General features: G+C 39.1%; 1 protein-coding gene across 2 annotated transcripts in view; it reads left to right on the top strand.

The window, feature by feature from the left end:
• Positions 1 to 22,911, top strand: part of LOC121323823 (cytosolic phospholipase A2 zeta-like) — a 79,643-nt gene that overhangs the window by 43,348 nt on the left and 13,384 nt on the right. For both annotated transcript variants that reach the window (XM_041265080.1, XM_041265079.1), the window contains 6 exons: positions 67 to 203; positions 8,695 to 8,917; positions 11,096 to 11,210; positions 12,558 to 12,695; positions 13,186 to 13,293; positions 13,459 to 13,656. In XM_041265080.1, the coding sequence (XP_041121014.1) occupies positions 67 to 203; positions 8,695 to 8,917; positions 11,096 to 11,210; positions 12,558 to 12,695; positions 13,186 to 13,293; positions 13,459 to 13,656 (919 nt within the window). The remainder of the gene's footprint in view (positions 1 to 66; positions 204 to 8,694; positions 8,918 to 11,095; positions 11,211 to 12,557; positions 12,696 to 13,185; positions 13,294 to 13,458; positions 13,657 to 22,911) is intronic.

The raw sequence follows: 22,911 nt of genomic DNA, 5'->3' as shown, positions 1-22,911 counted from the left end.
CTGTCGAAATGAATCCCATTGCTGGCCAGCGCTCCATTATCTAACCAGGAAGTTGTTTCCCCCTAGGTTCCAGTGGTGGCAGTACTGGGATCTGGAGGCGGGACCAGAGCGATGACATCACTCTATGGAAGCCTATTAGGACTGCAGGATCTGGGGATGCTGGACTGTGTGACCTACTTGTCTGGAGTGTCTGGATCTACCTGGTAAGAGGCTCTAGAGAAGCTAGTGATCTGAAACATGCAAATAGGACTCAATGTGCATGTTGATATCCTCCTGTAAGGTTTGTTTTCTTCCTAAAATAGTTAATCAGTCTTCAGGTAACTTCAGTCAAAAGAGGTTTATTCAAGAACAAATCACAACAATACTGTAAGATAAGTTGCATGTCTGGGCAGGTGGAGGGATTCTGAGCCCTGAAACAATAGTGTGGGAGATACCGGACACAATCACATCAGTACTGTAAGAAGTTACAGGTCTGGGCAGGTGGAGGGAAAAAATAGTTACAGACATTAATATAACATTAATATACAGGGCAGATTACATTTACTGGAGACCACAACACCTTCTCCAGGACTCTGATGTTGGTTGTGAGTGAAGCATACAGATATATATATATATATATATATATATATATATATATATATATATATATATATATATATATATATATATAGTAACGGATGTAGCAGGACAGGGGGCCTGCAAACCGAAGAATGGTTTGTTTATGGCAGGGACAGAGTTAAAGCCTCCCTGCCAAGGTAATTGCTTTTGTTTAATTTATTTGTTTTGTTTAATGATTAATTATCACCTGAAACTGGCAATTACTAAAAATTAGAGCTAGGTGTAGGGCTAGCTAAAAGGGAAGCAGTCAGTCTGCTCAAGGCTGCTGATGTAGAACGAAGAGCCTGACTGGAAGTCATAAAGGTCCGCGTAAAACCTACGTTTGGTTTTGTAGAAGTTTGTAGTAGTGTTTTGTTGTGGTGTTATATGTTAGGTAAACAGCTTAGCTGTCCTGCGTGTTCATCCGGGACCTGCATGTGTTTAGTGAGTGCTCAATGAGAGCTAGGGTTTTGTTTTGTTTCTTTGTTTGTATTGTGAATAAAAATGCGCGGAAGCGCTAAAGACAAAGTTTTCTTCTCTGGGTCACATTCTTAAAGGGGCACGAACCCAAACTACGGCCAAGCCTGGTCACTATATATATATATATATATATATATATATATATATATATATATATATATGGATGAAGGCTATATTTGCATCCTGAGCCATTTGAAAAAAGGCATAATACCACAGTAGTGACGTCAAAAAGTGATCATTCCTCTAGAGGAAAATATACTTGAACTTTGATCCATTCGACTCCTCACAACCATCACTTGCAATTCAAACACAAAATGTCTTGTTTTCAATTACTCGACATCACCCACAGTACAGAAATGTTCATTAATGATCAGCAAAATGAGAATGTAAAAAGAAAAAGATGTAAAGCTGGTACATTTGTATCTCAGAGAAACTGGAGAAACGGATAATGACAGAACGTCTGTACAGCACTAAAACACTACGTTTAAAAAAAAAAAAAAAAAAAAAAAAACTATACTGCTGAACCTCGTCTTCTTTAATATAGGCATCCTCCCAACCCAACACTAGCCATGGCCAGTTTGACCATGCACCGGCTGGCTCCTCCATAAGAACATAAGAACATAAGAAAGTTTACAAATGATAGGAGGCCATTCGGCCCATCTTGCTCGTTTGGTTGTTAGTAGCTTATTGATCTTAAAATCTCATCAAGCAGCTTCTTGAAGGATCCCAGGGTGTCAGCTTCAACAACATTACTGGGTTGATTCCAGACCCTCACGATTCTCTGTGTAAAAAAGTGCCTCCTATTTTCTGTTCTGAATGCCCCTTTGTCTAATCTCCATTTGTGACCCCTGGTCCTTGTTTCTTTTTTCAGGCTGAAAAAGTCCCTTGGGTCAACACTGTCAATACCTTTGGGAATTTTGAATGCTTGAATTAGGTCGCCGCGTAGTCTTCTTTGTTCAAGACTGAACAGATTTAATTATTTTAGCCGGTCTGCACATGACATGCCTTTTAAACTTGGAATAATTCTGGTTGCCCTTCTTTGCACTCTTTCTAGAGCAGCAATATCTTTTTTATGGCGAGGTGACCAGAACTGAACAAAATATTCAAGATGAGGTCTTACTATTGCATTGTACAGTTTTAACATTACTTCCCTTGATTTAAATTCAACACTTTTCACAATGTATCCGAGCATCTTGTTGGCCTTTTTTTATAGCTTCCCCACATTGTCTAGATGAAGACATTTCTGAGTCAACAAAAACTCCTAGGTCTTGGTCATAGATTCCTTCTCTAATTTCAGTATCTCCCATATGATATTTATAATGTACATTTTTATTTCCTGCATGCAGTACCTTACACTTTTCTCTATTAAATGTCATTTGCCATATGCCTGCCCAGTTCTGAGTCTTGTCCAGATCATTTTGAATGACCTTTGCTGCTGCAACAGTATTTGCCATTCTGAGATTTCACCTCTAATCAGTACTTTCTGTTTTCTACATGTTAACCACTCCCTAATCCATGTACATGTGTTTCCTTGAATCCCTACTGCGCTCAGTTTGAGAATTAATCTTTTATGTAGGATTTTGTCAAAACCTTTCTGGAAATCTAAATAAACCATGTCATATGCTTTGCAATTATCCATTATCGATGTTGCATCCTCAAAAAAATCAAGCAGGTTATTAGACACGATCTCCCTTTCCTAAAACCATGTTGACTGTCTCCCAGGGCGCTGTTACCATATAGGTACTTTTCCATTTTGGATCATATTATAGTTTCCATAAGTTTGCATATAATAGAAGTCAGGCTTACTGGTCTGTACGTGGTTCAGTTTTGTTTCCCTTTTTGTGGATCGGTATTATGTTTGCAATTTTCCAGTCTGTCGGTACCACCCCTGTGTCAAGAGACTGCTGCACGATCTTGGTTAGCGGTTTGTAAATTACTTCTTTCATTTCTTTGAGTACTACTGGGAGGATCTCATCCGGCCCAGGGGATTTGTTTATTTTAAGAGCTCCTAGTCCCTTTAACACTTCTGCCTCAGTTATGCTAAAGTTATTTAAAACTGGATAGGAACTGGATGACATGTGGGGCATGTTGTCTGTATCCTCCTTTGTAAAAACTTGTGAAAGGTAATCATTTAATATATTTGCTATTTTTTTCTTCATCTACGATTTTGCCATTTGTATCTCTTAGACATTTAACCTCCTCTTTGAATGTTCTCTTGCTGTTGTAATATTGGAAGAACATTTTGGAATTGGTTTTAGCTCCCTTAGCAGTGTTCATTTCTATTTCTCTCTTGGCCTTTCTAACTTCCTTTGACTTGCGTTTGCAGTTCCGTGTACTCTTTCTGTGTACTTTCTTTTTGTTCCCTTTTTAACGCTCTGTAAAGTGCCTTTTCGCTGAATATTTTTTTAAATTGATCTGTTAAACCATTTTGGCAATGTAGTTTTACATTTTAGATTTGTCTACTTTAGGGATATAATTGTTTTGTGCCTCTAGTACTACATTTTTGAAGAACAGCCATCCTTGTTCTGTGGATGTTTTCTCTATTTTACTCCAATCTACTTCTGTTAGTCTCTGTTTCATACCTTCATAGTTTGCTTTTCTAAAATTGTAAACCTTAGCTTTAGTCATTACTTTTGGGGTTGACTAAAGCAACAACCGTGCTGGTGCTTCCAGCACGCTGTAGCAGTTGTTACTTTCTTTTGCTTACTTTTTATTTTCTCCTCTCCACATCTTTTCTCCACTCATCGAACACACAACCCTGAGTGATTCAAAAGTGCATCTATATATACTGTTGTGCTGGGATTCAATTACTAATTAATTATTCGCTTGAACCCCAGCATGTGAACTCATTTGTGCAACCCCGTGCTCACATACTGTTACATACTTTATCTGCTCGTGAAGTGCAATCCCTATGCCTAAATACAACTAATCTGTGACACCTGCTAATCTGTGACACCTGCTTAATCTGTGACACCTGCTAATCTGTGACACCTGCTTGATGTGGGAAATCCGAGAAAACCCAGCGGAGCTAAACCAAGTGTGCGTAAAGTGCCGCGCGATCCAGGACTTGCATAAACTAGTAAGCGTGCTAGAAATGGAGCTGGAAGAAGTGAGACAGCAACAAGATCTTGAGGAACTGGCACACCCACAATTCATGGAAGTCTGCATCACCCCTAACAGACTGAAAGCCACCAGGGAGATAGAAGGTCAGAACAGCTGGGTTCAGGTAGGCAGAAGCAGGGAAAAAAAGAAACTTCGTCAAACACCACCAGAAATCAAAACAACCAACAGATTTGAGTCACTTCAGAATTTTGATGAGCAGAACCAACAACAAGAGAATGAAAGGAACAACATCCAGGACCCTATTGACAGTGGTGACAAGACAGTAAACAGAAGGGAGGTCATGATTGTTGGGGACTCCATATTGAGAAACACAGCAAGTTCAGTTCGCAGTTTGGACCCCCTTACTACAACAGTGTGCTGCCTTCCGGGAGCCTCGGTCAAGCACATCACTGAAAACGTGGACAGGCTCCTAGAACGAACAGGAGACGACCCGGTAGTAGTAGTAGTCGTCCACATCGGTACAAACAACATTGGAAGAGACAGACCAAAATCCCTGCAAAACAAATTCAGAGAGCTAGGAAGGAAATTAAAAGAGAAAACCAAAACTGTGGTATTTTCTGGTATACTACCCGCACCTTGCAAAGGACCATATGGACAGCTGGAAATAATTAATCAAAACGAATGGCTGAAGACGTGGTGCACACGGGAAGGCTTCACCTATCTTGATCATTGGACCACTTTCTACAACGAGGACTATCTGTATAGACGGGATGGACTGCATTTAAATAACAAGGGAACTAGTCTACTTGGAGAAAAGATCCTCGAGCAGGTTCGGAAGCATTTAAACTAGAAAGGAAGGGGGGAGAAATCAACAAAAAAACAGAAGGGAGACCGCATCAAAACAAGAACAACAACTCAGGTAAGACAACCATTAAATGTATTTATCTAAATGCTAGAAGTATCAGAAACAAAATTCTAGAACTTGAAGCTACTGCACTAACAGGTAACTATGATGTGATAGGTGTTACAGAAACGTGGTTATCTGAGAGTGATGGGGACGAATATAATATTTGTGGGTATACACTGTATAGGAAAGACAGGCAGGACAGAAGAGGAGGAGGGGTAGCGCTATACATAAGAAACAGTCTTGAAGCCCAGGTGTTAAACCTGGACAAAGAAAATAAAACCGAATCAATATGGGTCAGAATAACAGACAAAAATTCAAAAGGCATAATAATAGGAGCATGCTATAGACCGCCAGATTCAGACGGTGAGCACAATAATCTGTTATACAATGACATTAGAAATGTGTGTAGCAAAGGAGAAGCCATACTAATGGGGGATTTCAACTTCCCCCAAATAAAATGGGAAAACCCGGTGGGTAGCGCGAAGGATGAAATAGAAATGGTGGAAATGACAAATGACTGCTTCCTAACACAATTTGTGAAGGCACCCACTAGAGGGGAGGCATGCCTTGATTTAGTCTTTTCAAATAACGAAGATAGAATAACTAAAACAGAGGTCAGAGAACCACTGGCAAACTCAGACCACAACATGGTCTCATTTGAAGTGTTTTTTAAATCCTCAAAAGTAAAGACTAAAGCTAAGGTTTACAATTTTAGAAAAGCAAACTATGAAGGTATGAAACAGAGACTAACAGAAGTAGATTGGAGTAAAATAGAGAAAACACCCACAGAAGAAGGATGGTTGTTCTTCAAAAACGTAGTACTAGAGGCGCAAAACAATTACATCCCTAAAGTAGACAAATCTAAATGTAAAACTAAATTGCCAAAATGGTTTAATAGATCAATTAAAAAAAATATTCAGCGAAAAAAGGCACTTTACAGAGCATTAAAAAAGGACCAAAAAGAAAGTACACAGAAAGAGTACACAGAACTGCAAATGCAAGTCAAAAAGGAAGTTAGAAAGGCCAAGAGAGAAATAGAAATGAACATTGCTAAGGGAGCTAAAACCAATTCCAAAATGTTTTTCCAATATTACAACAGCAAGAGAACATTCAAAGAGGAGATTAAATGTTTAAGAGATACAAATGGCAAAATCATAGAGGAAGAAAAAAAAAATAGCAAATATGTTAAATGATTACTTTTCACAAGTTTTTACAAAGGAAGATACTGACAACATGCCCCACATGTCATCCAGTTCCTATCCAGTTTTAAATTACTTTAGCATAACTGAGGCAGAAGTGTTAAAGGGACTAGGAGCTCTTAAAATAAACAAATCCCCTGGGCCGGATGAGATCCTCCCAGTAGTACTCAAAGAAATGAAAGAAGTAATTTACAAACCGCTAACCAAGATCATGCAGCAGTCTCTTGACACAGGGGTGGTACCGACAGACTGGAAAATTGCAAACGTAATACCGATCCACAAAAAGGGAAACAAAACTGAACCAGGTAACTACAGACCAGTAAGCCTGACTTCTATTATATGCAAACTTATGGAAACTATAATAAGATCCAAAATGGAAAATTACCTATATGGTAACAGGGTCCTGGGAGACAGTCAACATGGTTTTAGGAAAGGGAGATCGTGTCTAACTAACTTGCTTGAGTTTTTTGAGGATGCAACATCGATAATGGATAATTGCAAAGCATATGACATGGTTTATTTAGATTTCCAGAAAGCTTTTGACAAAGTCCCGCACAAAAGATTAATTCTCAAACTGAACGCAGTTGGGATTCAAGGAAACACATGTACATGGATTAGGGAGTGGTTAACATGTAGAAAACAGAAAGTACTGATTAGAGGAAAAACCTCAGAATGGAGTGTGGTAACCAGCGGTGTACCACAGGGATCAGTATTAGGTCCTCTGCTATTCCTAATCTACATTAATGATTTAGATTCTGGTATAGTAAGCAAACTTGTTAAATTTGCAGACGACACAAAAGTAGGAGGAGTGGCAAACACTGTTGCAGCAGCAAAGGTCATTCAAAATGATCTAGACAAGATTCAGAACTGGGCAGACACATGGCAAATGACATTTAATAGAGAAAAGTGTAAGGTACTGCACGCAGGAAATAAAAATGTACATTATAAATATCATATGGGAGATATTGAAATTGGAGAAGGAATCTATGAAAAAGACCTAGGAGTTTTTGTTGACTCAGAAATGTCTTCATCTAGGCAATGTGGGGAAGCTATAAAAAAGGCTAACAAGATACTCGGATACATTGTGAAAAGTGTTGAATTTAAATCAAGGGAAGTAATGTTAAAACTGTACAATGCACTAGTAAGACCTCATCTTGAATATTGTGTGCAGTTCTGGTCACCTCGCTATAAAAAAGATATTGCTGCTCTAGAAAGAGTGCAAAGAAGAGCGACCAGAATTATTCCGGGCTTAAAAGGCATGTCATATGCAGACAGGCTAAAAGAATTGAATCTGTTCAGTCTTGAACAAAGAAGACTACGTGGCGACCTAATTCAAGCATTCAAAATTCTAAAAGGTATTGACAGTGTCGACGCAAGGGACTTTTTCAGCCTGAAAAAAGAAACAAGGACCAGGGGTCACAAATGGAGTTTAGAAAAAGGGGCATTCAGAACAGAAAATAGGAGACACTTTTTTACATAGAGAATTGTGAGGGTCTGGAATCAACTCCCCAGTAATGTTGTTGAAGCTGACACCCTGGGATCCTTCAAGAAGCTGCTTGATGAGATTTTGGGATCAATAAGCTACTAACAACCAAACGAGCAAGATGGGCCGAATGGCCTCCTCTCGTTTGTAAACTTTCTTATGTTCTTAACTAAATCAAATACCTATACACCAACATTAACACACCACACGCAACACCACACATAACACACACATGGGCGGGGGACACTGCCACATACCTCTTTTGAGCTGGTTGTAAAATTGACTTTAAACAGTACCTTCGTTCAAACCTAAAAGGCATAAAGAGCACCACAGCGCTTGTTATTAGTGGTGCAAACCAAGGCAATTTATAAATTTTAAAAAAGGTTCAATAAAGATCCAAATACTTGTATCGCTGTTGGCAGTAGCTTGTAGTTTAATGGTAGACCTTTTAGAGATGTCTTGGTTGCACATTTATCATATAACAATAAGAACATGACCACTGCAAATTACTTATTAAAACTTGCATTTTACTGTTCACAAAAAACAAAAGCAGCACACAAACAGATAACTACACCACAACATACAGCTATCTATTTATATGCTGCTTCCGGGAATGAATACTAGCCATTTACACCCAAACGTTACGCTCCACTGGGTTAATAGGTATGTACATTAAGCTTCACGTTGTTCCTTATATTATAATCTTTATATAGGATTCATGTTAGTTAGTTTAAGTTATTTAGAGTATCAGATATATGCAGGCATCTGTCCGTTTATCGAATCCATCCATCTGTATGTCTCACTGAACTCAACAGGCCAAATCAAGCGCTTGTCATTCAGATGTGAACCAAGAAGTTTTAGGCAGGAGAGACATGGCATCACCTGGGGTCTCTGGTGAGACATGGCATCACCTGGTCCCTGTTTCAGACACTGGTTTTTTTTTGGATGTGTTTGTGTCGCTGCAGGTGCATGTCGGCGCTGTATGAGAATGCTGATTGGAGCTGTGAGTCCCTATCAGGCCCGATCGCCAAGGCGCTTATCAGCACTTCGGGTGAGAAGATGTCTGCGTACTCCTTGAGTCGGCTTAGCTACTACACAGAGGAGCTGCGCAGGATGCAGGCAGAGGAACAGAACGTCTCCCTCACAGATTTTTGGGGCCTTGTTGTTGAGTTCTTCCTGTACAGACAGGTGGGCTTCTTCCTTGCAGTTAAAACAGTAAAGATTTTTAAATGTTTAAACAGCAAACGGAAGTAAAAATCGTAAATTATAAAATACTAAATGTTTAACCGAAAATGTCCCTGTGACAGGCTGGCGAGTGGATAGAGGCCCAGAGACAGACTGAGATTCAAAAAAATTATACTTTTTAAGGGATTAAACACAAATAGAAAGACACAAAACAAGACTTACAAAAATAAAAGTTTCCAGGCTGGGCGATGCCTTCACTGGATGAGAATTCAAAAAAACCACAAAACCAAAAACAGCAAATACAAACACCGGCTTGCTTTCTCAGCTCCCTTCTCTCTCTAATGGGAAGCTGAGGCCTCCTTTTATGTCAGGTGGCTCGGTGCTGATTGATTGTTAATTACTCCAATCAACCCCAGTCACCTGAACACAATAAACCCAGGCAGGTAAGGGAATTTAACCCCATCCCTGCCAATTTATAAAGGGTAGAGCTCTGCGCTGCCACAGTCCCGTTTTGATTTTCTGATTGATAAGTTCCCCTTAAGTTTAAAGATTTATAATATATTGATTCACTGTAATTGAACGTGTATGTGTAATTTATAGTTAAATAATAATATTTGAGCAGCATAGCTAATTTGAATGTGATGCAATTTCCATCTGATACAAAAAGGCATTTCGGATGGCTATTTTACGTAAGAATTAAACCACGATGGGGTGTCCGGGAAAACAATTCTTACCGCACCACCCAGGAAGTACAGTAGGAATTGTCTTGCCATACACCCTGAAGTGGGTTATTTTGCTTATAAAATGGCTAAAAAATGTTTTGAAAATAATTTCACAAACTGCTTTTTTAAGGAAAAAAATAACAAACATATGTATCCTTCCACAGAGAAAAAATAGTCCCTTTTTTTTTTTGTTTGCCATAAACATTAGATTGAACATTGCCATTTATAGTAACATTTTCGAGATTAAACTTGTGAATTGAAAACAGACTGATTTCCCACATCTGAGGGATTATTCACGGAACAGCCAAACACTGCAACGCACTGGCATTCGAGGGAGGGGCTTCTGAGTTGTTGGGTTTTTTTGGTTTTTTTTTTTTTTGGTTTGTTTTTTTTGTTTTTTTTGTAGGAAATAATCCTTTTCAGGCTTTGCGGTCTTCAAGAGAAGCTGACCAATAATTTCTTAGGCTGTTTTCACACCGATGCCAATAACCGGCGTAATTTCCCGAGATTGTAAACCAGCATTAGATGATATGTGGTCTAAATGGCTCCTGTGTCAGTTTGGCAGTGCCCCAGTCCTTCCCGTCCACGGCGAGTACAATAGAATTCTATACTGAACCCGACGTTGTTTAAAAGTCCAACGACTGTGTCAGCTGAGAGCAGGAGAGATTTTAATTTTGTTTTAAATATGTTTCTGAAATCAGAGAGTAATGGTGAGATGTTTCTGTTGTGTTGAGTTTAAATATTGCATACTCGCCAATCAATTTTATAAGGCACTATTTAGTTTAATAAGTAGATGCCGCTGCTGCATGCATATATATATATATATATATATATATATATATATATATATATATATATATATATATATATATTATATATAAACATGCTGAGTGAGACTTGCGCGGTGATTTCTCAGATGGCTTTTGAATAGATCTACTACTGTTGCTTGCCTCTGAGTTTTCTTTGTTCTGTTCTTTGACTAAATAAATACCACAGTATATTTTACCATTTTTCTGTAATTCTTAGTGACGAAGATGAAAAAAAAAAGATTGAGTGATTTAAATGCTGTTTCAGTTGTATGTTGACATTTTTACCCACAGAAACACTGTTTAGATCATTGTTACTATTAAGGCGTAGTAATATTAATAGATCAGGTAAGTTTGTCTATGATGTCATAGCCATGCGGTAAGACAATTATTACCGCACGGCATGTGATTTTCTTCAGCCAGTCACAACACTTAATTTGTCCAAGCCATTTTATAAATCAATATCATGGCCTATTGTATATTATATACTAGGAGTTTCCCGATTCTAAAATAGTTTCCAAAGCAAAAAATCAAACTAATTGTTTAAAAAAAATAATAATGTATGTTTGGATTTAGATTTTGTGCTGAGTTTGAATGTCAGAACCAGCCCCTCTCTCAAGCCATCCTAGTGAAACCTCATTCATCCTTTCCAGGAGAAACCAGCCCGACTGAGTGACCAGAAGAAGGCCGTAGCGTGTGGACAGAACCCTTTGCCAATCTACGCTGGGATCAATGTGAAGACAGACCTCAATGCCAAAGAATTTGCAGGTGGGAGTTCAGTGTGTGAGGGGGGTGCTGAAAATGTCTGGGAGTATAGGTGTAGCAGGATAGCATCAATAATGAGACTCGGAGACAAGAAAATCTGTTGCACACAATACACAAAAACAGACACAAATAAACAGAGGTGCTGTAGGAATTTTGTAAAAGTTTTTGTACTGGAACTAATTATTATTTTATAATATGTTATTTTCTGTTGCATTGAACAGAATCTGGGTGTGGTATTTTGAGCTCTGCTATGTTTGTTGCATGGGGGATGGGAGAATCTCAGAGATAAGATTCAAAGGAATGTGAGGGGCCTTGCTTGCCTGTCTGTGGTATTGGTGAAATAAAGGGATGTGTGTGAGGCTTGGAAACTTGCCACGAGTACACAGGTATAGGAAGGAGGGGTCATAAATGAGATCATTTAAAGGGGTGTGTTTTGGAATCTGCAAAACTAAAGTGAATATATTGTCTGGTGCTCAATTCTGTCAATCTCACTGCAGCCCAGAGTGATGCGACTCTGTTCAATACAATTGTCTATTCTACGCTATACCAATAAACATATATATTTGATACCACTAATATTATTTATTAGACAGACAGACACACACACACACACACACACACACACACACACACACAAATACACCAACCCTGCCAACCTTACATTCCCACACACACACTGTTTACAGCAGCAGGGTTTCCCTGCCACAGTATGTATGTATGCATTTGTTTGCATGCTTCTTACAATAGTAGCACAGCACAGTAATCTTTCTGTTTGCCATGCGTTCACCATAGTTTATCAGTATGTTTCTAATGCTTTTTATTGTCTGTATTCAGTGCTTTACTGCTCTTTGCTGTGTTTTTTATTGTCTGTGTTCAGTGCTTTACTGCTATTTGCTGTGTTTTTACCATTGTATACCAGCTGGTTGGTTAATGACAGGAAAGAAGGTATTAAAAAAAATAACCAAGGAAGTGCAGTAATACCTGAAATAAGGTGTGCTTGTGACAGAGAAAGAATGAATCTTGGTTATAAATCTCCCTCTCGACCTGTGAGGACGCTGTGTAAAGGGAACAGATGGCCCCGGACTGGTTGGTCTGACAATTCATTCCAGGGAAAGTTGGAAGTCTGCCATCTTGAAAGGGGGTGGAGCCACCGTACACCAAGTCATCGCCCCAAAAGGGAAGCAATGTGGCAGCCGCACATTGGAGGAGAAACGGTTGCACTCATTAACCAAAGGGGGCGTGACTGACGGTACAAAAGTGTGCTTCTGTCTGCCTTGTCTGAATGGGGTTAGTGTGTGCTGGTGTGAAGGATGTCCCTTTAACAGCAGTCTCTCTCCCTCTGTTTCCCAGAATGGTGTGAGTTCACTCCCTACGAGGCGGGTTTCTCCAAGTACGGAGCCTTTGTCCGCACTGAGGATTTTAGAAGCCAGTTCAACAAGGGCCACCTGATCAAGAGGATGGCAGAACCTCGCATCAGCTACCTGCTGGGTGAGCATCCTGCAGAATGAACAGCATGGGAAGGGCTAGGTCAGGCATAGCTACAGTATAGCCCAGTAACAGCGTGGGAATCTGCTAGGTCAGGCATAGCTACAGTATAGCCCAGTAACAGCGGAACACCATTTCAGACTTTCAGGCAACTTTTAAAGCAACAGCTTGTTATGGATATTTGACCAGTTTTGATTATGAGGCTGAAATATAGATTGTTCAGATATTGCAGCTTTATCAACATGCTGATAACTGCTTAAACATGTACACCATACAACAAGTTTATATATTACCAGAAAACGTTGCACATAAGTTGCCTCGTGTTTCATGGGCTTAAGGGAGTACGTGTATTGGGTCGTAGAATTCAGTCCTTCAGTCAAGCATCAAGTGATCCTTAACCTTCAAACCCACCATGCAGAAACACAGTGGGAATCATTTTTTTAAAGAAAGTATTCAGCGGAATATAAAGCATAGGTTTTGTTGGTCTCCCCAGGAATGTGGGGCAGTGCGTTTGCTGCCAGCCTGGATGAGATCTGGAAGGAGGTGACTGGGAAGAAGCCGGAGTGGCTCAACAACAAGGAAGATGGTGTTGAACTGGCAGGTAAATGGGAGCAGTCTGGGGAACTTGTGCTAGTTTTAAAACACAGTATATGGTAAAAACTGATGGGTAGGTACCAGGTAGGAGATGGCTTCACTGTTCCTTCACAGTTGTAATGAGATCATTGCTCTATCTCACCCTCACTGACGCACTCCACCCGCTCCGCAGATGACATCAAGAAGAGCTCAAAGACCCCAAGCTCCGATGGCCTGCTCACTCAAGTGGTCACTCCATCCAGCCCCATATCTTATCTCTTCGACAAGCTCTTAAACTCCCGCTTCAGCTCCTGCCAGAGCCACAACTTCCTGCATGGCCTCAACCTGCACAGCAAGTACCACACCAGCCATGAGTTCATGACGGACACAGGTACAGTCGTATTTCCTCTTCATACTGGCTGCTTGAAGTGTGCACTGTCTGAAAGCTACAGGCTGCAGGGTCTCTGTCAGGGAAACAGTTAGATCTCCTCCTTCTTAAAATGTGATTGATGCCTTATAAGTGGGGGTCTACTGATCGCGGAGAATTTACATATGTTTGTGGGTAAGTTATGGAATAAAATTAGGATTTTGCGGACATTTCCTGGACCTGGTTAAACATTAAATAAACCAAAGTAGATAATAGTTCAGAGCACTGTAAAAGCCTAAAAGTTGTGGTACTTGCTTCCTTATTAAAGTGGAGTGCTGTCATTTGTTAAAGGCAAGCATGCAGCATCCCTCTGCAGTTGCTGCCGCATTCTCTGTCTGTCTGTTTTGTTTAGACTTGCCCATTCATTGAGACTTCATGTCTGCATCCACTGAATTGGTTGGAAGTGTAAGGCAAAGCTTTGTCAAGTTATACAGAGATGGAAATCGATTAGAAACAGTCCCAAAACTCTCAAGGGCATCTGGCATTCTTTAATAATTGCCACAGCACGTTCATTGTTATGTTGTTTGCCCCATCCAGGAATTAATTTTATTAAAGAAAGGAAATGTTCCTATTCAGGTCAAAAATTATAACTGTTTAAAAAAATAAGCAGCTGGTTGCTTGAAGCAAGGTGGCTGTGCTAGATAGTACCTGTAGTACTAATTTAACTTGGATACAACCGACAGAAAGTTGACTCTTTTCCTGTAAAAAATCACTAAAAATCTATTTTTTACAGTAGCATCTTGGTGTCCTTTTCAGAACTCTGGGGAACATTATGAAGTACTTCAGAACCATACAAACTGTTTCACTACTTTTGTTGTGTGTTTTTTTTAGGTGTATTCTGCATAGAGATACATGTATATAAACACATTATTCTGTGACCCAAGGGACCTACAATTAAGTACTTCCTGAAAATGTTGTTTGGGCAAATTACAAGACATTGATTCACTTGAGTGATTGCAATGACAATACATGATTGTTCTCAGGGTCTTAAGCAATAATGGACCCTACTCTCGATTTAATTTTCTCAAAATAAATATTTATAAATAAAATAGTTATTCATTCCATTATTATCAGTGATAAAGAATAAACATGAACCTGATTTACCATTTAGTTCATGAAATAGTATCTGCTTATATCCACTTCTTTTTTGATATTTATAAATGTTGTAAAAACATATATTAAAACACATGAGACAGAATACATGTGTTAATATAATTGAGTCAAATACATCAGATTTACAGTGTTTCATTTTTTAATTGGCTCTAAACAAGTTCCTGTAATGTTTTGTTTCTGCTTTTGTCTGTGCCGGGCTGCTTTAAACTGTCTCTGGCCTTTAAACACTAAATGCCCCTCTCATGATGTCACACAAAATATCAGTAAGTCATCATCAGCCCCTCCCCTATCCATTGATCTGTGTTTCAAGCCTGTACTGCAAAGTGCGGTGCCGTGTAAGTCATCAAAATGAAGTGCTTTTTTTTATCGTGTTTACACGATCACGGTCCTAGAAGCCCTCTTCAGTGTGATTGTGTTAATACGATCCCGGTCCTTAAAGGGTTAACGTGTGATTCAAGCTTAATAATAATAATAATAATAATAATAATATAGTGCCTTTCATAGTGGACAACCATCACAAAACGCTTTACAAAATATGAGACTAGGGTGTGTGAACTATGCATCAGTTGCAGAGTCACTTACAGCAACGTCTCACCCGAAAAGCTAATAATAGCTAATGAGACCAAGGTCAACCGATTTGAATCTAAAATGGCGGATATGGAAGATAGAAACCAATGCAGTAACCTTTGCCTGTCTGAGAGAGGGAACTGAGGGAGCAGACATTTTCTGACCAAATCACTCCCATTGTGGTTTCCTACCTTGTCTGGGATGGAGTGCACTAGGAACTTAAACTCTTCCCGGATTATAGCAACTTTGCAGCTCAGCACCACAGGGCCTTTTCTCAATCTCTAATTTTTTCCAGTTCCCGTGGTCTGCAGGCATTTCTAATTTATCTTGCAACTCTTAAGGTCAACCACAACTCTGTGGTTCACCTGTTCCAGTCACCAGGTGACGCCCAGGTCTTCCTGGGTTACTCTTAACCTTCCGGACCCATCCCAGGTCTTTCTCCCTCTCCTGCTGGCGAGGCTTGATGCAATGAAGAAGTTCAGCCCTGCCGATCAATCTCCCGGTCCTTGGGTCCTTTCACTTGGTGGAAATCTGCTTATGACATCGGGGGCCACCTGTTACTGTCATGAGGTCATTGCTAATTTGGACTGTTTTGGACTTGAATTGTTGTTTTTATTTTTAAAGATGAAAGTAAGGAAAGATGGAAAAAGAAAAAGAAAAAGGAACTTTTTTCTTTGGATTTCCTCTCTTTATTGTTCAGCATTAGTTCAATCTTTCTCTATGGTATCTTGGCTGTGCCCTATTGTGTTCTTATCATTTCACGACACAAAGCTAAGGTAAATATCTAGCTTTTTAAAAATATTTAGCTCTAACCGTATTGGATTTTTGTAACATGACGTCTCCAGACTCGCTAATATATATTTTTACGTAATGGCCTCCTCTTCCATTGATAAGACTAAAGGTACGTTAATAGTTTTGGGGGAGAAACAGGGAGGATATCTTACTTAAAATCCATAATTTCCGATAAAGGTGGCTTTTATTTCAGTGTATACCCCTTTGGTCTTCGATTCAAACTTTTTTTGTTGTGTAAACCAATTTGTTATTGAAGTTATCTGAATACTTTCTGATCCTCTGTGCTTATCGCAGCCTTATTAAAAGAGGACTTCATTCACTGCTCAGACAGCAGGCCGAGTTTGTTATGCATAGGTTGAGACAACATTATTACTTTAACGGTAGCAGACCTTCCCATTTACTTGCTCTGAGATTGCGTAAAAATGAGTGCTTTTATTTTAGCTTTTAAATCCACACAGATAATATAACGGATCTCTCCCAAATAAATTTCACTTTCTGTTCCTTTTACTGTGACCTGTACAGGTCCGATATTTGCTTTGATAAGGAAATGTTTTCCCCAAAATCTCTAAATGTCATGCCATCCAATGACTCTGCAGAGCTTGGGTCCTCCCCATTGAACTATAAGAAGCATTACAGAGTATGAGCAAGGGGAAATCCCCAGGGCATTGACAGTGTTCCACCTGAATAATGTTTAACCCTTTGAGCTCAATTGGGTCCTCGCATGCTTAATATGATGTAAACTGCCACAGATAGAGACTCTTTTCATAGAGACGTGAATACCGCTATTATTTCTCTTTACTAAAAAAAAATAAAGATTCTACTCTCAGCTCAAGTTATCGTCCCCTAGCTCTGATAAATTCAGACACTGAAGTATATGCTGTGGTTCTGTCATGCCGTCTCGAGGCCTATGTGACCAGTATAGTTCAGTCCATTAGGATCCGTCTGGCATCTGATAATGTTCATCGCCTACTTCATATTATACACATTGCTGCTCCCTGTGCTTGATGCAAAGAAGGTCTTTGGTTGCTTGGAATGGGGTTATCTTTGGTTGGTGTTGGATCGTATGGGTTTAAGCTCAGAGTTTATTGACATGATTAAAATATTACATGCCAACCGCTCGTACAGAAGCCTTTTTGTGGGGTCATTAAATCAGATGCTAAAGTAGGTAGACAGTAGCAGAGCTGCATACAGAAAGTTAGTTAAATTATGAGCACACCTAAGCAATTTGAAAGTGATATGTAATCTACTTTAGAAGGAACATGCACTTTTTCAATTTTAAGGCCCCCAGCAACACAGAAATACTAAAGCGGTGTTACTTATTGTGCATGAATTCTACAGAAGACCTCCCTGCTATCTGTACAGAAGCATTCATAGGGCTAATGACATTCTAAATATCATTTTTAGATTCTCAAAATCACTCCAAAATGACATGCGTTTCTAGTATGACTTACCCATCACCCCCCACCCCCGACCCCTACAAAATGGGGTGTGTCTCCAAATCTTAGAACATAAGAAAGTTTACAAACGAGAGGAGGCCATTCGGCCCATCTTGCTTGTTTGGTTGTTAGTAGCTTATTGATCCCAGAGTCTCATCAAGCAGCTTCTTGAAGGATCCCAGGGTGTCAGCTTCAACAACATTACTGGGGAGTTGATTCCAGACCCTCACAATTCTCTGTGTAAAAAAGTGCCTCCTATTTTCTGTTCTGAATGCCCCTTTGTCTAATCTCCATTTGTGACCCCTGGTCCTTGTTTCTTTTTTCAGGCTGAAAAAGTCCCTTGGGTCGACACTGTCAATACCTTTTAGAATTTTGAATGCTTGAATTAGGTTGCCACGTAGTCTTCTTTGTTCAAGACTTAACAGATTCAATTCTTTTAGCCTGTCTGCATATGACATGCCTTTTAAGCCCGGAATAATTCTGGTCGCTCTTCTTTGCACTCTTTCTAGAGCAGCAATATCTTTTTTATAGCGAGGTGACCAGAACTGCACACAATATTCAAGATGAGGTCTTACTAGTGCATTGTACAGTTTTAACATTACTTTCCTTGATTTAAATTCAACACTTTTCACAATGTATCCGAGCATCTTGTTAGCCTTTTTTATAGCTTCCCCACATTGTCTAGATGAAGACATTTCTGAGTCAACAAAAACTCCTAGGTCTTTTTCATAGATTCCTTCTCCAATTTCAGTATCTCCCATATGATATTTATAATGTACATTTTTATTTCCTGCGTGCAGTACCTTACACTTTTCTCTATTAAATGTCATTTGCCATGTGTCTGCCCAGTTCTGAATCTTGTCTAGATCATTTTGAATGACCTTTGCTGCTGCAACAGTGTTTGCCACTCCTCCTATTTTTGTGTCGTCTGCAAATTTAACAAGTTTGCTTACTATACCAGAATGTAACTCATTAATGTAGATTAGGAATAGCAGAGGACCTAATACTGATCCCTGTGGTACACCACTGGTTACCACACTCCATTCTGAGGTTTCTCCTCTAATCAGTACTTTCTGTTTTCTACATGTTAAACACTCCCTAATCCATGTACATGTGTTTCATAAGAACATAAGAACATAAGAAAGTTTACAAACGAGAGGAGGCCATTCGGCCCATCTTGCTCGTTTGGTTGTTAGTAGCTTATTGATCCCAAAATCTCATCAAGCAGCTTCTTGAAGGATCCCAGGGTGTCAGCTTCAACAACATTACTGGGGAGTTGATTCCAGACCCTCACAATTCTCTGTGTAAAAAAGTGTCTCCTATTTTCTGTTCTGAATGCCCCTTTTTCTAAACTCCATTTGTGACCCCTGGTCCTTGTTTCTTTTTTCAGGCTGAAAAAGTCCCTTGCGTCGACACTGTCAATACCTTTTAGAATTTTGAATGCTTGAATTAGGTCGCCACGTAGTCTTCTTTGTTCAAGACTGAACAGATTCAATTCTTTTAGCCTGTCTGCATATGACATGCCTTTTAAGCCCGGAATAATTCTGGTCGCTCTTCTTTGCACTCTTTCTAGAGCAGCAATATCTTTTTTATAGCGAGGTGACCAGAACTGCACACAATATTCAAGATGAGGTCTTACTAGTGCATTGTACAGTTTTAACATTACTTCCCTTGATTTAAATTCAACACTTTTCACAATGTATCCGAGTATCTTGTTAGCCTTTTTTATAGCTTCCCCACATTGCCTAGATGAAGACATTTCTGAGTCAACAAAAACTCCTAGGTCTTTTTCATAGATTCCTTCTCCAATTTCAATATCTCCCATATGATATTTATAATGTACATTTTTATTTCCTGCGTGCAGTACCTTACACTTTTCTCTATTAAATGTCATTTGCCATGTATCTGCCCAGTTCTGAATCTTGTCTAGATCATTTTGAATGACCTTTGCTGCTGCAACAGTGTTTGCCACTCCTCCTACTTTTGTGTCGTCTGCAAATTTAACAAGTTTGCTTACTATACCAGAATCTAAATCATTAATGTAGATTAGGAATAGCAGAGGACCTAATACTGATCCCTGTGGTACACCGCTGGTTACCACACTCCATTCTGAGGTTTTTCCTCTAATCAGTACTTTCTGTTTTCTACATGTTAACCACTCCCTAATCCATGTACATGTGTTTCCTTGAATCCCAACTGCGTTCAGTTTGAGAATTAATCTTTTGTGCGGGACTTTGTCAAAAGCTTTCTGGAAATCTAAATAAACCATGTCATATGCTTTGCAATTATCCATTATCGATGTTGCATCCTCAAAAAAATCAAGCAAGTTAGTTAGGCACGATCTCCCTTTCCTAAAACCATGTTGACTGTCTCCCAGTACCCTGTTACCATATAGGTAATTTTCCATTTTGGCTCTTATTATAGTTTCCATAAGTTTGCATATAATAGAAGTCAGGCTTACTGGTCTGTAGTTACCTGGTTCAGTTTTGTTTCCCTTTTTGTGGATCGGTATTACGTTTGCAATTTTCCAGTCTGTCGGTACCACCCCTGTGTCAAGAGACTGCTGCATGATCTTGGTTAGCGGTTTGTAAATTACTTCTTTCATTTCTTTGAGTACTACTGGGAGGATCTCATCCGGCCCAGGGGATTTGTTTATTTTAAGAGCTCCTAGTCCCTTTAACACTTCTGCCTCAGTTATGCTAAAGTTATTTAAAACTGGATAGGAACTGGATGACATGTGGGGCATGTTGTCAGTATCTTCCTTTGTAAAAACTTGTGAAAAGTAATCATTTAACATATTTGCTATTTTTTTTTCTTCCTCTACGATTTTGCCATTTGTATCTCTTAAACATTTAATCTCCTCTTTGAATGTTCTCTTGCTGTTGTAATATTGGAAAAACATTTTGGAATTGGTTTTAGCTCCCTTAGCAATGTTCATTTCTATTTCTCTCTTGGCCTTTCTAACTTCCTTTTTGACTTGCATTTGCAGTTCTGTGTACTCTTTCTGCGTACTTTCTTTTTGGTCCTTTTTTAATGCTCTGTAAAGTGCCTTTTTTCGCTGAATATTTTTTTTAATTGATCTATTAAACCATTTTGGCAATTTAGTTTTACATTTAGATTTGTCTACTTTAGGGATATAATTGTTTTGCGCCTCTAGTACTACGTTTTTGAAGAACAACCATCCTTCTTCTGTGGGTGTTTTCTCTATTTTACTCCAATCTACTTCTGTTAGTCTCTTTTTCATACATTCATAGTTTGCTTTTCTAAAATTGTAAACCTTAGCTTTAGTCTTTACTTTTGAGGATTTAAAAAACACTTCAAATGAGACCATGTTGTGGTCTGAGTTTGCCAGTGGTTCTCTGACCTCTGTTTTAGTTATTCTATCTTCGTTATTTGAAAAGACTAAATCAAGGCATGCCTCCCCTCTAGTGGGTGCCTTGACAAATTGTGTTAGGAAGCAGTCATTTGTCATTTCCACCATTTCTATTTCATCCTTCGCGCTACCCACCGGGTTTTCCCATTTTATTTGGGGGAAGTTGAAATCCCCCATTAGTATGGCTTCTCCTTTGCTACACACATTTCTAATGTCATTGTATAACAGATTATTGTGCTCACCGTCTGAATCTGGCGGTCTATAGCATGCTCCTATTATTATGGCTTTTGAATTTTTGTCTGTTATTCTGACCCATATTGATTCGGTTTTATTTTCTTTGTCCAGGTTTAACCCCTGGGCTTCAAGACTGTTTCTTATGTATAGCGCTACCCCTCCTCCTCTTCTGTCCTGCCTGTCTTTCCTATACAGTGTATACCCACAAATATTATATTCGTCCCCATCACTCTCAGATAACCACGTTTCTGTAACACCTATCACATCATAGTTACCTGTTAGTGCAGTAGCTTCAAGTTCTAGAATTTTGTTTCTGATACTTCTAGCATTTAGATAAATACATTTAATGGTTGTCTTACCTGAGTTGTTGTTCTTGTTTTGATGCGGTCTCCCTTCTGTTTTTTTGTTGATTTCTCCCCCCTTCCTTTCTAGTTTAAATGCTTCCGAACCTGCTCGAGGATCTTTTCTCCGAGTAGACTAGTTCCCTTGTTATTTAAATGCAGTCCATCCCGTCTATACAGATAGTCCTCGTTGTAGAAAGTGGTCCAATGATCAAGATAGGTGAAGCCTTCCCGTGTGCACCACGTCTTCAACCATTGGTTTTGATTTATTATTTCCAGCTCCAGTTTCCTTGAATCCCAACTGCGTTCAGTTTGAGAATTAATCTTTTGTGCGGGACTTTGTCAAAAGCTTTCTGGAAATCTAAATAAACCATGTCATATGCTTTGCAATTATCCATTATGGATGTTGCATCCTCAAAAAACTCAAGCAAGTTAGTTAGACACGATCTCCCTTTCCTAAAACCATGTTGACTGTCTCCCAGGATGCTGTTACCATAGGTAATTTTCCATTTTAGATCTTATTATAGTTTCCATAAGTTTGCATATAATAGAAGTCAGGCTTACTGGCCTGTAGTTAATTGGTTCAGTTTTGTTTCCCTTTTTGTGGATCGGTATTATGTTTGCAATTTTCCAGTCTGTCGGTACCACCCCTGTGTCAAGAGACTGCTGCACGATCTTGGTTAGCGGTTTGTAAATTACTTCTTTCATTTCTTTGAGTACTACTGGGAGGATCTCATCCGGCCCAGGGGATTTGTTTATTTTAAGAGCTCCTAGTCCCTTTAACACTTCTGCCTCAGTTATGCTAAAGTTATTTAAAACTGGATAGGAACTGGATGACATGTGGGGCATGTTGTCTGTATCCTCCTTTGTAAAAACTTGTGAAAAGTAATCATTTAATATATTTGCTATTTTTTTTCTTCATCTACGATTTTGCCATTTGTATCTCTTAAACATTTAATCTCCTCTTTGAATGTTCTCTTGCTGTTGTAATATTGGAAAAACATTTTGGAATTGGTTTTAGTTCCCTTAGCAATGTTCATTTCTATTTCTCTCTTGGCCTTTCTAACTTCTTTTTTGACTTGCGTTTGCAGTTCCGTGTACTCTTTCTGCGTACTTTCTTTTTGGTCCTTTTGTAATGCTCTGTAAAGTGCCTTTTTTCGCTGAGTATTTTTTTAAATTGATCTATTAAAGCATTTTGGCAATTTAGTTTTACATTTAGATTTGTCTACTTTAGGGATATAATTGTTTTGCGCCTCTAGTACTACATTTTTGAAGAACAACCATCCTTCTTCTGTGGGTGTTTTCTCTATTTTACTCCAATCTACTTCTGTTAGTCTCTGTTTCATACCTTCATAGTTTGCTT

This window comes from Polyodon spathula, chromosome 12, assembly GCF_017654505.1.
Source record: "Polyodon spathula isolate WHYD16114869_AA chromosome 12, ASM1765450v1, whole genome shotgun sequence".
Lineage (NCBI taxonomy): Eukaryota > Metazoa > Chordata > Actinopteri > Acipenseriformes > Polyodontidae > Polyodon > Polyodon spathula.
This window is presented reverse-complemented; position numbering and strand designations above follow the sequence as displayed.